Raw genomic sequence first — 16,785 nt, 5'->3', positions numbered from 1 at the left:
TAAATAATTAATACTAGAGATAATATTGATTGAATTTTATAAAAATAAACAACCCAACTTATAATTAGGCTACCATTAGAGATGGCAAATAAATCAGTTTCTATAAATATTGTCTGAACTCATTCTCATTTTGATGAAGAATTTTCGCATTAATTGGGTATGGATATGGATATGGAGAATCTCCGACTTTTTAAATTAGGTATGAGAATATACATATATCCGCCATAATACCCATCATCGCCATATCTCTCTCCCCGTTTAAATTATTAAAATATTCACAATTAATTAAGTAACTATATATATATATATATATATATATATATAATTTCTATTTTTTATTTTTTTAATTATTTGGTTTGTCATGAAGCTCATTCGCATCTCCAATATATTTTTCATTTTATCATGACCTTTATGTAATTATGTTAAAATGATGTATGTCAATTAAATTTTTTTTATGTCTCACATTTGAATATTTCTATTAATTTTTCGTATTTTTATTTATTGTATATTTTTCTTTCACATGAGAATGTTTAAGACTCTCAATTTAAGTGTTTAATAGCATAAACTTAGGTAATATAAAAAAATTAATTATTATTATTAAATTTTTTTTTCATTTGAAAAACTCTTTTGTTTCGCTAAAACAATTTTTGTTATTTCTGAACCATTGAGTATATATGTTGATATTTGAAAAGTTTTAGATCTCTAAGGTATTTTTCATTTTATCATACATTTAATTATACATTTGTTTTTCTTTGTATGACTTCTTTCAATAGTCTCTCAAATTGTTTATAAGACATACATTTGTTAATTTTTTAATATTTTTATTTATTGTTTATTTTCATCATGTAGAATACGATTTCGATATATTTTATCTAACTATTTTTTTTATTTTCTAACCCATTATTAATCATACTGTAATATTTTCACTATAATTGTATAAATAATTTTTATTTACTACAATATATAAAATTTAATGTAATTGTCATGAATATTTTTTTTATCACCATCCAACATATATTGGAGTTCAAAAGATACAAGATCTATGTTAAAATTTTATTATTATGTTTATTATTTGTTCTTTGCGTCATTTTTGTTTTGTGTCATATTGATCAAGTGATGTATTATAACTTTTATTATTGTATAAAAAAGAGATTCATTATAATTTAAAAAATTGAAGTAAACAAACATTTAAAATATATTTTTATTTAAATATTTCTTTTCCTTTTATATTTTTTTAAAAATATTTTTAAATTTTATCAACTAGGTTTCATTAATGTTTGCAAATTTAATAAATGTTTTGGTTCTCATTTATTTGGTATTTTAATCTAAAATGTAAACAATTATAATTTATTTCAAAATATTTGATATCGAAGAAACAACCATCCTCCTGATATTGAATATTTAATAATATTATGTTTTCTTTACCATAATTTTTTATTATTTATAAAAAATAATTAAAATTAATATTGAACTAGTAAGAAAACGAGTACGGGTATGAGTACAATATTATACTTGTTACCCAATAGGAATGGAGATAAGACATAAAAATTTGATACTCGTTAAATTTGAATATGAAAATGAGAATGAATTTTTTATACGAAAATAAATATAAAATAACAAAACTCGTCCTTATCCCACCCCACCCCGTTATCATTCCTAACTACTATGATAAACACTTTATATCTAGACTAAAGTCTAAACAAAAATACTTAACAACAATTTGTTTAAAAAATATCACTTTTAGTTCTTAACAACAAAGCAATATATATATATATATATATATATATATATATATATATATATATATATATTAATGGTTTTGTGTCGTTTCATTTAAAGTGATAAACTATATATTCAACAAAAGTTTGGGAAATGGCAGTACCCTTATGGCACTGAAAATTAAATTATTGCATATGATATATCTTCAATAAAAAGTATGGAGAATGCCATTGCCCTTATGGCACCGTTTAAGAATAATCGAATTTACATCCCCTTTATTTTATTTCTAAAATAAGTAATAATCAAACGTAATAATTAAATAGTATGTGTTTTTGGGTAACACATTTAAATGGATGGTCCTAACAAAGAAATTATGAGATGATACAGATATAGTAATAATACATTAGCTATATCTAGAAGAAAACTATGTATTCCTATTTGTAAGGTATCTATAGATTATTTGTAATTAAGGTGTATTAATTAGGGACACTTTTTTTAACTTTTTTTAAATTCATTATTATTTTTAGTTATTACTTAAAATACAAGTAGCGTTAATTTTTAAACTATTAGAATTGTATTAATGTTTTTGAATTACATTAACTGGTTTTCGGTATAATTTAAATAAAATTATATTATAAAATATTAGTATAAATAAAATTAATCTTTCTAAAAATCAAACTCTAATAAGTTAATTTCAAGGTATAAATTTAAACAAAATTAATATATTTAAAGTCAACTTTAATTCCATAAGTCAAAAACATAAATACATAAAGTCAAAACTCTAATAATATATATGAATCATGGAATTGTCCTATTTATGTTTCCTCCCTAACTTTCTCCTTTTTCTTTTCTTCTTAGTTTTCTTACGCCTCTCTTTATTGTATTCTGCCTAACTTAAGATTAATGTTATCCAATAGAATTTAATATTTGGCAAGTTTCTATTTTTGTTCAAATATATCCTTAATTTTTTAAACCTAATTTGTGAGTATTTGAGTTGAGAATCCTTATTCTCTTAACTAGTCATCTACTTTGGGTTTTGATTATCTTGGTAATATTTCACTAGGCCTTTAGAATTTTTGGAAAATCCAACTCTTTTGAAGTTAATATTACTTAATATAAAATATTTTTCAACTATAATTTAAAGTTGTTACAATAGTTAGATTGAGGAGAAATTGTTTTGATTTTCTCGTTTGAACTCAGTTATCAGTAAGTGATATTTAAGTGAGATGTTATATATATATATATATATATATATATATATATATATATATATATATATATATATATATATATGTACGTGTGTGTGTGTAAAATATTGAAAAAAGGAAAGATTAATTGTCCATAAGTAACGTGGTCATTAAGGAATAAAATTATCTTGGGTTAAACTTTTAATCTTATCCCTTACATTATTTTTATGATGATTTAGGAAAATTGGCTAAAAATATTTTTTTTAGAAAGGTTAAAAGTTTAAATTGTCCTTGTATCATTTGAAATCTCTTATAATTAGTTTGATGAAGTAATTGAAATATTTTAAATTTTAAGTTTTTTTTTTATTTTTATTTTGTGATGAATTCAATTCTACCTTTAACTCTAACTTTAACTTCAATCTTCAGCTTGAATTAGCCCGACTTGACATTTGGCCTAGTTTGGCCCTGTTCGACCTTTGGCTTGGGTTGACCCAAGTTATCCTTTGGTTCGGTATGATTTGACTCGACCTTCGAACTTATTCGGGTCGACTTGACCTTCGGTCCGAACCGTCCCAGATCAACCTTTATCCTGACTTTACCTTCAGCCTAGGTTGACCTTCGGGCCTGCTTAGCTCGACCTTCAACATGACTCAAGTCGGTTCGGCGTGACCTTCGACTCGTCTCGAGTCGACTTGGAACGACCTTCGACCTAACCCGAGTGCCCGACTCAACTTTCGACCTAGGCCAACCCTACTTGACCTTCTACCTGACCCTACTCGTATTTTAAGACCTGTAAACTCTTTTTTTTTCTAACCAATGAGGTATTCTATAACTTGGAAAACTTCAATTTCCTTCTTTTTTAAAGTGAATTTCAAATTATATTATTTTAGTCCTTTGAAACCTTTTTAAAATTCCTCAATTTCAATTTCCTCATCCAAACATATCATTTTCCTTGAAAAAAATTCAAATTCTCCAAATAAATAAATTACTCTCTTAAATTACCTCATCCAAACACACCATCAAGGTTTCTCACTTGTATATCTTTGAGAGGATGGAGGGAAATTAGTGGATGAATTTGAAGGTAAATTTTGTGTTGTTTCTTTATAAGGGGTTTGAAAGTTAAAATGAGAGGATTTGAAAGTGAAGTTTATGAAAGTTTATAAGTAATTTGCAAATCACCGCTCCTGTAATATTTTAGTCAAAAATTACTTGTTTAAAATAAAATAAAATTAAAATAAACCTCATTTAACATTGAATACATCCCGAAAAGTGGAATTAATTGAAACCTTTTATCTCTTTCTCAAATTCATAGATTGGAATGTAAAGAATTTGCTTATATCCGTCTACGATAATCCTTCTCAATAGTAAATTCACTCAACGAAAACATCCTTAAGGTTTGACAATAATTCTACAGCTCTATCCTTCCATAAGGATGAATCTCCTATGAAGTGTTGGACTATGATAAAAACTGATGTGCTAAGAACATTTGGGATAATTTCACCCTTGAGAAATTGGCTCACCATTATCATCTATTTTAATGGCTAAAAAGATTGTTGATTTTTGGTCCTTTATGAGATATTGATCAACCATCGTTTAAGTTGTCAAATAAATCCAAACACTATGATGTTGGGTATGGCTTCCTCTGAAGTCTCATGAACTATTTTACAAGCTTTGTATACCGTAGTTGGTATGATGTTACACTAAGCTTTTTCATCAATGTTCTATTTATAAACATTGTTAGCATTAAAATTACTAAAATTTGGGTTTGTATTTTCTATGGTAAGATGACTACTTGTTTGGTTAAGCCCTTCCACTATCTATTTGCATTACAAGAAAACAAGTAATTAGAGTCGGCCAATGGGGAATTCTAATAGTGAAAAAACAACACTATAGCGTCTTCCAAGCATTCCAAGTCAATACAACGCAAAACTATAAAAAATTAGAGTCGACCATATGTAAACACTAGTACCATCAACTAAGCTATCTCTAAGACAGACTCTACTATAAAAGAATGTCTAATTTAGAGTCGATTAAATCCTTGGTAAGGCTGAATCTAAACTAAAAGAAAATAAATAAAAGAATTAAAGTGTAATGTTGTTCTTGTCATTGTTAATGGCGTTGTAAATTTTAAAATTAATTTTTTGTTAACAAAATTTCTTACAAAGCTTCAAGTGTAAGTAGTTTATCCTTTTTTTGCTAACAAAATATACACATGTAAATGATTTTTGCGTTTCTCTAAACTGACAAGATAAACATCCTCAACAAGTTGCACATAAACCATATCTCCTTCAAACAAGGAAAAAGTAATTCAAACAAAAGAATATCACACGCATTATTAAAAACTTAAACAAATATACCTTTTTGTGATGATTTTGAGGAAAATGATTTTCTTGGATCATAATTCTGTAAGCAACCCCAAGAGATATGAAACCTAAAAAAGAAGCCATACATATCCCTCCAACCAGCCACACTCCAAAAATGTTGGAACCAACACCGATCACCAAGCAAACATAAGCCCAACCAAATCAAGAATTGAGATTCAACACCCAACCAACCCAACACTGCCAACACGAAGAACATCACGTACATGCAAAATCCAATTAGCACCTCCACCAAATCGAATCAAACCTACACCAAACTAGAATAATAAGCAATCCACCACTAAAACACAACATTTCCAGTTAGGGGCGGATCTTCTTGGAGGCTGGAAGATGTCGGTGACCCCAAAACTTTAAAATTCTTTATATGTATAATGAGAACTTTTGGAAATTAAATTAGGTAGATTTTTTTATAAACACATAATTTAATGTTAATAAGTAGTAAAACATAAAATTAAATATAATAAAGAGTAAGAAACTCATTAATATATATTTTTTAACATAAAATTATATTCATTTATGTTCATCTTTCACTCTTTCACATTTTCTTTTTTATTTTTGAAAAAAAAAATTAAACAAAAATCTTTATTTTTGTTCTCATTTCTCACACGTTTTGTTCAATTCTAAAGAAAAAAATGGTATTTCTTTATAATACAATCCTATCCAAGAAATAATATGGTCATTTCTAAATTTGAATCCTCAAAAGACACACACAAATAAATCAGAGAAAAACGCAGAATAAGACAGAGATGGGAGACGCCACAATCTAGCATATTGATAAGTCAAGTGAAGATTTACCCAAAAGATGTTAATCTTTGATAAGAATTAGAGTTCTAATACAAGAAAATCCTCTATCAAAGAATGAAAATGTGTATAATATGACTCAAAAGTGTTTACATAAGCTTTTAGTACCTCTATACACAGGTACATAAGTTTAAGAAAACCTAGAAACCCTAAAAGAAAGTCCAAACCCAAAAAAACATAAAAACACAAACTAATTTCTAGAAGAATGTCCAAAGTCCAAAAACATAGAAATAAACTAATTTTCCTAACAATTATTCTTGAAATATTCTCATGATCTTCATGCTATTTAAGTTCCCTCCTTTATGGAACATTATAAGTTTTAAGGACATGTGTTTTGATTTTTGACCTTATCATAGATCCTTTGATTTGTAAATGTTTTTCTTATGAGTTTTTCTTTTATTTATATATATATATTCAAATGATAGTCCTCTGTCATTCTCTTTCTTACTTGATACCAAAATATTAGTTTCGTATTTTTTTTAATATGTAGAGTATTTTGTATAAGTAATCTCTTATACTAGATACCTTATATTTATATTAAAAACCATAAGTAACTAGTTTTGGGATCATCCCGCATTGTAAATGGAAACAATCAACCATATTAAAAGGTATATAACAATTAGTTGTGTAGGCACCACACCATATTAAAAATCATCAACAATTAACTATATTAAAGAACTACCCTAGACATCACTTTCCATCTATAGGTAGAACTGATTTCTACGAGGCAGAATTTATTTCTGTAAAAGCAGTAAATGCTGAATTAATTTAATTAGTTGGCAGGTGAAGAAAATTGGTAAGATTTTTTCTATTTAAGGAGTGATTCTCATTACTCTCTAAATTATCTTTGTTTCTTGAATTCTTGATAATGTCACTTACTGGAAAAATTAGCACTGAACTCCCAGTTCATGCAACTGCAGAGAAGTGGTTCCACATCTTAACCAAAAAACTCCATCATGTTCAACACGTTGCTGGAAAAGTTCATGGAGCCAAACTCCATGAAGGTGATGATTGGCATACCAATGATTCGGTCAAACACTGGACTTATACCTTAGGTAATCATGTTTATAGTTAAATTTATATATTTTAGACAAATCAAAATGCCAGAATTAATTATTTTATTTTATTTTCTTATTCTTTAAATACCAATATAAAAGCCGAATCCAAATAGCCTTATAAGTTTGATCTGTATACATTAAAATTAAGTAATGGATATGAGTTAAGTCATGAAATTATTGATTGTTAAAATAATTATTATTTTAACAACTATATTATATATTTAAATAATTATTCTTGTAAATTGATATTTAAGTTCAATACTATAAAAATTATTAGTTATTATAGTGTTGAATTTAAATATCAATTTAAAAAATAAAAAATTATTATTTAAAATAATAATAATCGCTAAATTAGTCACTAATAATTATAGACTAATTTAGAAACTAATTTATTTGGTAACTAAAATCTTGGTAGCTAATATTTAGTAATTAATTAATAAACTATTTTTTTTGGAAGTCAAAATTTTTATAGCTAAATTTTAGAGACCAATTAAAATATTGTATTCATAATAGTGAATATTTAATAACCAATCATTTTTTACTTTATAAATTTGTATCTAAATTGGTAGCTATAGTGGGTAACAATTTTTAGTCACTAAATTTAGTTGTTAATGGAGAATTTTCTTGTAATGATAACAATAAACTAGTTTTACTCATGCATATAACACTACAAGAAAATGTCTCATTAAAAACCAATTCTAGTAACTAAAAGTTGTTAGTCACTATAGTGACCAATTTGGATACCAATTTATAAAATAAAAAATTATAATTGGTTGCTAAATTAGTCACTAATTAATTAGAGACTAATTCAGAAACAAATTTCTTTGCTAGAAAAAACTTTGGTAGCTAATGTTTAGTGACCAAGTTCCTTTTGTAGCTAAAACTTTGGTAGCTAAATTTTAAAAACCAATCTAAAGAACAATTATAATTTTTGATTCATAATAGTGACTATTTTAGTAACCAACAATTTTTTTTTTGTAAATTGGTATCTTAATTGATCACTATTGTGACTGACAAATTTTGCTCACTAAAATTAGTTCTTAATGAGATATTTTCTTGCACTGCAATTTGTTTAGTTTTCTTTAGGGATGACAACGGGATGGGACGGGAACATTTCGCTATCCCCATACCCATCCCTATAAAAAAATTCATCATCATCCCCATACCTAAACACAACATGTATCAAACTTTTGCCTCATCTCCATCCCCACATGGTAACAGGTATATTGTCGTACCCATACCCGTAATTGTTTTGTTACTATTTCAATATTAATTATTTTTTATAAAATAATAAAAAATTACGGTAAAGGAAACATAATATTATCAAATATTCAATATTAAGTGGATGGTTGTTTATTTGATATTAAATATTTAGAGAGAAATTATACATTTCAAATTAGAATACCAAATAAAATTTCATGAGAACCAAAACATTTATTAAATTTGCAAACATTAATGGAACCTAATTGATAAAATTTAAAAATATTTTTAAAACAATATAAAAGAAAAAAAATTCAAATTAAAATATATTTTAAATCTTTGTTTATTTTAATTTTTTAAATTCGAATGAATATCTTTTCTATACACTAATAAAAATTATAATACATCACTTGATTAAAATCAAGTAAAGAACAAATATTAAACTAATAATAATAATAAAATTTTAACATAGATCTTGTATCTTTTGAACTTCAATATATGTTGAATGGTGATAAAAAAAATTCATGGCAATTGCATTAAATTTTTCTATTATAGTAAATAAAATTTATTTATACAATTATAGTGACAAAACTATAGTATGATTGATAATGACTTAGAAAATAAAAAATAATTATATAAAATATATCAAAATAATATTCTATATGATAAAAATAAACAACAAATAAAAATATGAAAAAATTATCAAATGTTTGTCTTAGAAAAAACTTCACATACTATTTACTGAAATCGAATAAAGGAAAATAAATGTAACTAAGGGTATGATAAGATGAAAAATACCTTAGAGATCTAAGAAAACTTTTCAAATATCAACATAGACAATGATTGAGAAATAACAAATTTTTTTTAGTGAAACAAAATAGTTCTTTAAATGAAACAAGAATTAATAATAATAGAGTAAATAAGATAAATTTTTTATATTACCGGGTAAATGAAAGGTTTATGCTATTAAACAGTTAAATTGAGAGTCTTAAACACTCTCATGCGAAAGAAAAATATACAATAAATAAAAATATTAAAAAAAGATATAAATATTCAAATGTGAGACATAAAAATATTTAATTGACATACATCATTTGAACATTATTGCATAAAGGTTATGATAAAATCAAAAATATATTGAAGATATGAATGAATTTAATTTCATGACAAACCAAACAATTAGAAGAAATAAAAAATAGAAAGTGTGTAATATATATATATATATATATATATATATATATATATATATATATATTATGTCGAGTTACTTAATTAACTGTCAATATTTTATTAATTTAAACGGTGAAGGTATTTTGTGGGGTATGAAGATGGGGACGAGGGGGATATATGTATACCTCCATACCTAATTGAAAAAGTTGGAGATTCTCCATACTCGTACTCAATTGAAAAAGTTGGAGATTCTCCATACTCGTATCCAATTGAAAAAGTCAAAGATTTTCTAAACTCATACACATTCAATGCAGGAATTCTCGGTTAAAAGAGGGAGGGGTTCAGATAATACCCACGAAAGCGGGTTTATTTGCCATCCCTTAGTCTTCTTATTTTATTTTCTTGTATCATTGTTGAAAATGAGCTTTTGTGGAATTATTAATAATAAGTTTATGAAAACACTAATTAATTTTCTTACATTATATGTTCTTTTTATCAAGTTACGACAATACATTGCAAGATTTATATATCAACAAAACTTAATTTAAGTAGTGTTTAAAAGATTTGTGTTCAAGATCCTACATCAACTAAGACAAATTTATAATATATATATATATATATATAAAAGTGAATACAAACCTTATTAAGATTAAGTCAGATTTTGGATTGCTATCAGACTATTCATTAATCTTTATCTCATACTCAAGACGTATAATTAAATGAACCTATTAAACCAATTTTATTTCTCAAAATTATTAAGAAAGATCGAACCTATGACTTTTCTTTTTCTTTCCTTCCATCTAACCATTAAGCCAAAATATTGTCAGTAAATGAGTCATCAATTACATATTCTTCTATAGTTCTCTCACAATATTTTTGTGAATGATGGGTTACTTGTGAAACAACAGACGGTAAGACAGTAACATGTCTCGAAACTATTGAATCGGTTGATGAGCAGAAGAAAACAATTGTATTCAAGCTGTTTGGTGAAGCTGTGGATGGTAAATATAAGCCCTTGAAGCTAATCTTTGAAGCCATAGAGAAGGATGGTGGCAGAACTGCTATCAGATGGAGTATTGAATATGAGAAGCTGAGAGAGGATGTTCATCCCCCATATGGCTACTTAGAATTATATGACCATGTTATTAAGGATGTTGATGCTCATATTGTCGAGGCTGAAAAAAATGCCACCAAATAAGAATTGAAAGAAGGGAGTGGCCAAAGATTATGCTCATGTATTACAAGTAGCTGTGTTTGATGTGGAGAAATATAATACTTATAGTTTGTGTAATAACTTAAGATCCAAGGGGGTCATATATGTCAATAAGGTATTAAGGTGTTGAATAAAAGGATATCTTTGGTCTGCTTTTGTTTTGTCATTGAATTCTGTCGGTACAATATATTAGAATCCTATAATCACCAATAATATTCTTCTAAATAATTTTGTTTTATATAGAATACACAATATAACAGTTGAAATATATAAGGAAGTCGGAAGTCAATGTTATGCACATATTGCAAATATATTCTCTGCTGTTTGGTATTTTAGGTGTGGATCGTTTCCGGTTTGCACATACAACGTTTCTCCTTTTGATAAAGGATCACAGTGTTGTCTCAAATTAGAATCGAAAGTTTTACGTCGATAAAAAATAAAATCAATTTATAATAATATATAAATAAGTGTAAATTTTATTTAATAAATTGATTTTATAAAATTAAATTAAACTTAAAATTATAGTATGAGAACTTATTTATTCTTTTAAAATATGATACTAATAATTTATTTATTTATTTTTATTTTATTAATAACAATATCAAACAATAAACTTTTGGTGTATTAGGTTGTCTCTAGTATGTGTCACACGGGTTCAACAAAAAGTTAAGATTATTGACAAGAATCAGAACTTGTCTATCCCTTTAAAATATGATGCTAATAATTCATTTATTTATTTTTATTTTATTAGTAACAATATCAAGTAATAAACTTTTGGTGTATTAAGTTGTCTTTGGTATGTGTCACACGGGTTCCAACAAAAAATTAAGATTCTTGACAAGAAGTCAAATCTTGAAAACCGCACCACCGCAAGAATTCAATCACTGCCAAAATCTACGGTGCATCACAAACAACACAAAAGCATATTAAAATAATTTACAAAATCAAGTATTCGTATGTTTATATTAAAATTTAGTAATAAAAATTATAAATAAAAATAATAATATTAACTGAAATTTGTTTTAGAATTAATTGACACATTTTTAATAATAATATCAAATTTTACATATAAACAAAGTCAATACCATATCCGATTAATTAAATCTAAAATATAAAGATAATTAATTATGTTGTCATAGTTATAAGTTTAAGTAATTAGCTACCGTGTTGATTATATTACAATTAAAAGAAATCGAAATTAGGCATTCACTACCCATTCAGAGGCAGAATTTATTTGTTGAAAAATAATAAATGCTGAATTAATTTCATTAGTTGGCAGCTGAAGAAGTTGGTAACATTTTTTTCTATTTAAGGAATGATTCTCATCCCTCTCTACAGTAGTATCTCATCCCTTTCCTCTGGTGTTTGTTTCTTGAATTATTCACAATGTCACTTACTGGGAAAATTAGCACTGAACTCCCAGTTCATGCAACTGCAGAGAAATGGTTCCACACCTACGCAAAACGACTCCACCATATTCAACATGTTGCTGCTAAAGTTCATGGAACCAAACTTCATGAAGGTGATGATTGGCATACCACGGATTCGGTCAAACACTGGACTTATACCTTAGGTAATTATGTTTATGATTAATTTGTGTTTAAATATTTTAGAGAAATCAAAATGCTAGATTTTCATGACTTAACTCATTCATTATTACTTAATTTTATTGTATATAGATCAAACCTAGAATGCTATTTGGATTAGACTTTTCGATAGGTATTTATTTAAAGAATAAGAAAATAAAATAAAATAATTAATTCTTATTACATATATGCCGAAATTAACTATACCCTAGAAGGTAAACTCAATTGTTGAATAAGCTAAAACAAGATAACTAATGTAAATTACAATAAACTAGTTTTACTCATGCATATAATTTTTTTTGTCTTGTTTTTTTTTTCTTATATTATTGTTGAAAAGGATTTTTTATGGATTTGTTGATAATAAGTTTATGAAAACCCAAATTAATTTTCTTACATTATATATATTTTCACATATATTTTTATCAAGTGAAGAAAATATTTAGCGAGATTCATTTATCAACAAAACTTAATTTAACTAAAGGATCCGAGTTGAAAATCTCGCATCAACTAAAACTAAAATGAATTTATAATTTATATATATATATATATATATATATATATATATATATATATATATAAATTGGTGCAAACTTTTTTGTAAGATTACTTTAAACTTGAAGTTTAATTTTTAAGATGGTGATAGAGTTATCCAAATCTTATTATAGAAAGATATAATATTCGTGGAGTTTATTGTGTTACTCACTTCCAGATTGTTATCGACTATAAAGTTTAGTTTTATGTTTGATATGTATATGTTCCAATGTATGAGATATGTTGAAAATACTACATAGACTAGAAATAAGATAAATTTACAATGAAAAATATTTTTTTAACACTTATTCCTCTATATTCTAAAATCAAAAGATGACATATCAGGTTGTAAGACAAAATTGTCAAAATATCATTGTTTATTTACAATATATAAGTGAGTGTAAACCTCGTTACAAACTAAAATTATATTTTGATGAAATTAGTAAATGAGTCATCACAATATTTTTGTTAACGAGTGGTTACTTGTGAAAGAACAGACGGTAAGACAGTAACGTGTCTTGAATCTATTGAATCGGTGGATGAAGAGAACAAAAGAATAGTATATAAGATGTTTGGTGAAGCTGTGGAAGGTAAATATAAGCCACTGAAGCTAATCTTTGAAGCCATTGAGAAGGATGATGGCAAAGCTGCTATCAGATGGAGCATTGAATATGAGAAGCTGAGAGAGGATGTTCATCCCCCATATGCCTACTTAGAATTATATGACCATGTCATTAAGGATGTTGATGCTCATATTGTCGAGGCTGAAAAAAATTCTACCAAATAAGAATTCAAAAAAGGGTGTGGCCAAAGATAATGCTCATGTATGTATGTGTTTGATGTGGAGAGAAATGTAATTAATACTTTTAGTTTGTGTAATAACTCAAGATCCAAGTGGGTCATATATGTCAGTAAGGTATTAAGGTGTTGAATAAAACATATCTTTGGTCTGCTTTTCTCATTCAATTTTGTCGGTGCATAATATTCTTTTAATTTTTTTTTTAATATGGAATACGCGATACGACAGCCGAGATAGATAAGAAGGGATAATTAAATTGTATATTTACATATTTTGATAATTTTGGTAAATACGGTTTTAGTATTAATGTATAATTAAACAGATTTTTCTTTGAGTATTTGTCAAATTTTTTTATTTACATAAGTTTTCTATTTTATTTTTTTCCATAACTATCTTTTTAAAAATTCGTATAAAAAATGTGAACATAGTAAAGTTTTTCAAAAAAAAAAAATGGTTACATAATATATCCTCTACTTTACCTACAAATCATTTGTGGGTAAGGTATTACCCACGGATTCCACTAGTGGGTACATAATATGTCGTTTACTTGCTCTAAATCCTAAACTCTAGATTCCAATTATACATACAAATTACTTCGTTATACTAAAAAAAGTATCCTCATTTAAAATTATACTAACAGATATGTGTTTGTGTGTAACTATATATTTTCTTTATTAGCATAAAAGAACTAAAATATAGAAAGTATTTGAAGTGCTTTCAATCCATATACAGATTAAAAAAAATTGAAAGTCCTCCAAAAATCTTATTCTTCTGTTACACAAATATAATGACACTAAGTCAAAACCTAATGTAAAAATAACTAAAAGAGCCAACAAGGATGAAAGAAGGATAAAAACATAAAAAATATTAGTGCATGAATCATAAACACTTTAACTAAGATTAACGTGTTTTTCACAACTATATAACATATATATTTTACAATATTTGTATACATATATAATATACAAGACATTGGAACTTCAAGTTTTCAAAACTATAATATAAATATATACTATACACCATAAAATACTAGGAAATTAAAACAACTTATTTTTATCTATCTTCTCTTTAACCACAAGCAACATCATTTATGCTCCTGTTATATACTTTTATACAGGGTAGACTTAAGGATAAATAGATAAAATCCTTGCTTTTTCAGAAAACATAGGTCAATGCTCTTTAAATCAACAAGACAATAGATATAGGTAAAGACAACAATAAAGAAAGTAAAGTAATTAGTCATGAGGATAATTCTGATTCTCAAAACCATGATAGTGAGGTAGAGATCGAGAGACTAGATAATGATTATAATCTTAATGAATATATATATATATATATATATATATAATCCGAGTCAATGGAAGAATATTGAGCATAATATACAAAATAAGTAGATTAATTTGTCAAGTGAAATTAAAATATTTATAAAACAGATTAGGGATACAAAATATTATGAAATCTTACTTGATTGTATTCCAAATATAAGTCATCAACAACAAATATCTTTTGTATTATGGTATATGGATATTTCATCAACTTGAATTCAAGTTAATTTGTATTGTTTTAGAAGTTTAAAAAGTAGATGATCCAGGTGGAAAAGGTCTTTTCAATGCTATTATAGATGAATTAAAAAATGTTGGACTTGATATTAATGATCTTAGAAGACAAGGATATAATAATAGATCTAATAGAAAAAGAAAACATCAAGGTGTGCAAAAAAAAAAAAAAAAAAAAATCTTGATATTAATCATAAACCATTTTATACTCCATGTGGTTGTCATAGTTTAAATTTGGTACTTTGTGATATGGATAACTCTGTCCCAAACCTTCATATTTTTTTAGTGTGATACAACGTATATATACTTTATAGTAGTTCACATATGATAAACTAGTTATTTAAAATAATCACATAATATGATATATATGTATGTATACATAGATATGACCTTTGCTATTGCCATTGTGGCCTCCTTCTTCTCCTCCTCCTCCTCTTCCTTTTTCTTCTCACTCATATTCAATTAATTTATAACAAATATTTTGTTAGATTTATTGAAAAAACTAACACGTTGACTTTATGATGAATTTTAAAAAAATCACTTATGCAATGTTCGTTTTAATGGATTGCATTGTTCAAATGAATTTGCGAGCACGAATTTCATGCAAAGAGCGTGTTCCTTTCTTGCGATATGCAGTGAAATAAGAGTGCGAATTTGGGGGGTGGAAGGTTTAATCCATCCACCCAAAACTAAGGTGATTTGCGTATATTTCGTATAACATTACGAAATTGTCCCTCGTTTTAAACACGTGATTGCTCCTTTCCATGTAGCTTTTTGCTGGGGTGTGGTGGGAGAGGAAGATGAAGGAGGTGGTGGACTGCGGTGGCGAACGAAGAAGAAAGAGGTGGTGGGGTGTGGTGGGGGATGAAGCTCATACATGTGGCGGATGAATGGTGGTGCATTCAAGGGTATATGCATCGTTACATAACTGGTGTGGTACATTGTGTGTGTGTGCATGGCACCGGTTATGTAACCGGTGTCTTTACAAAGAGGAGAGTGACACAGGTTATGTAACCGGTGTTGTGTGTGTTTTTTTTTTAACTTTTGTTTAAAATTTAATTATATAACTTTTTTTTTAATTTTAACTGTATAAATATTTTTGCACATTCATAAAAATTTAAATTTTTTATTTTAAAATTTCATATAATTTTAATATATTTTTTTTAATTCGTATTAATTATTTATAATTAATTTTATAACATCAAATTACAAAATCATTCTTTTTTTCCATCAAGGGTATTTTGGCAACTTTCTAATTCTGTCTATTTTTACAATTTATTTTATCTATCACATCAATCAATTTTTTCACTAATTTTCATAAAACTTATCTTCAAGTTCACTCACTTTACCCCCTAAATCCATTAAAAAAAACACACAAATTCATCTACTCAAATCCACACAAATCTATTTTCATACTCTCTTCCAAATCCATACCCCCAAAGAAACACACCCTTAATGATGGATTTTAAAAATTCAATTACCGATAGTTAGAATGTTGCACTATTTTTTTATGTTTAGCTATTACTATTTCTATCCATTTGTTACATAAATTCCATGCTTGATTAGACACTTTAAACTCAGCAT

The 16,785-nt window shown here is 26.4% G+C and overlaps 1 protein-coding gene and 1 pseudogene across 2 annotated transcripts; both read left to right on the top strand.

The window, feature by feature from the left end:
• The first annotated feature begins 6,916 nt into the window (after positions 1-6,916).
• LOC114169040 (MLP-like protein 43) lies at positions 6,917-10,895 on the top strand (annotated as a pseudogene). The gene is made up of 2 exons (XR_014986260.1): positions 6,917-7,143; positions 10,425-10,895. The product of XR_014986260.1 is annotated as an MLP-like protein 43 (transcript).
• Positions 10,896-12,049: 1,154 nt separating this feature from the next.
• LOC114169030 (MLP-like protein 43) lies at positions 12,050-13,812 on the top strand. Its single transcript, XM_028054041.2, has 2 exons — positions 12,050-12,302; positions 13,344-13,812. Exons 1-2 carry the CDS (start codon positions 12,116-12,118, stop codon positions 13,631-13,633), a joined length of 477 nt encoding a protein of 158 aa, XP_027909842.2. The 5' UTR covers positions 12,050-12,115; the 3' UTR covers positions 13,634-13,812.
• Positions 13,813-16,785: the final 2,973 nt, after the last annotated feature.

Source organism: Vigna unguiculata, chromosome 11 (assembly GCF_037176805.1).
Source record: "Vigna unguiculata cultivar grain cowpea cultivar isolate G323 ecotype 2 chromosome 11, ASM3717680v1, whole genome shotgun sequence".
NCBI classification, from domain to species: Eukaryota; Viridiplantae; Streptophyta; class Magnoliopsida; order Fabales; family Fabaceae; genus Vigna; species Vigna unguiculata.
The sequence above is the reverse complement of the archived record's forward strand: the minus strand, read 5'-3'. Positions and strand labels throughout refer to the sequence as shown.

Coding starts and splice junctions, on each gene's coding strand:
- LOC114169030 (XM_028054041.2), top strand. CDS start 12,116: ATGTCACTTACTGGGAAAATTAGCACTGAACTCCCAGTTCATGCAACT. Junction 12,303..13,343: donor ACACTGGACTTATACCTTAG/GTAATTATGTTT, acceptor GTGAAAGAACAG/ACGGTAAGACAGTAACGTGT.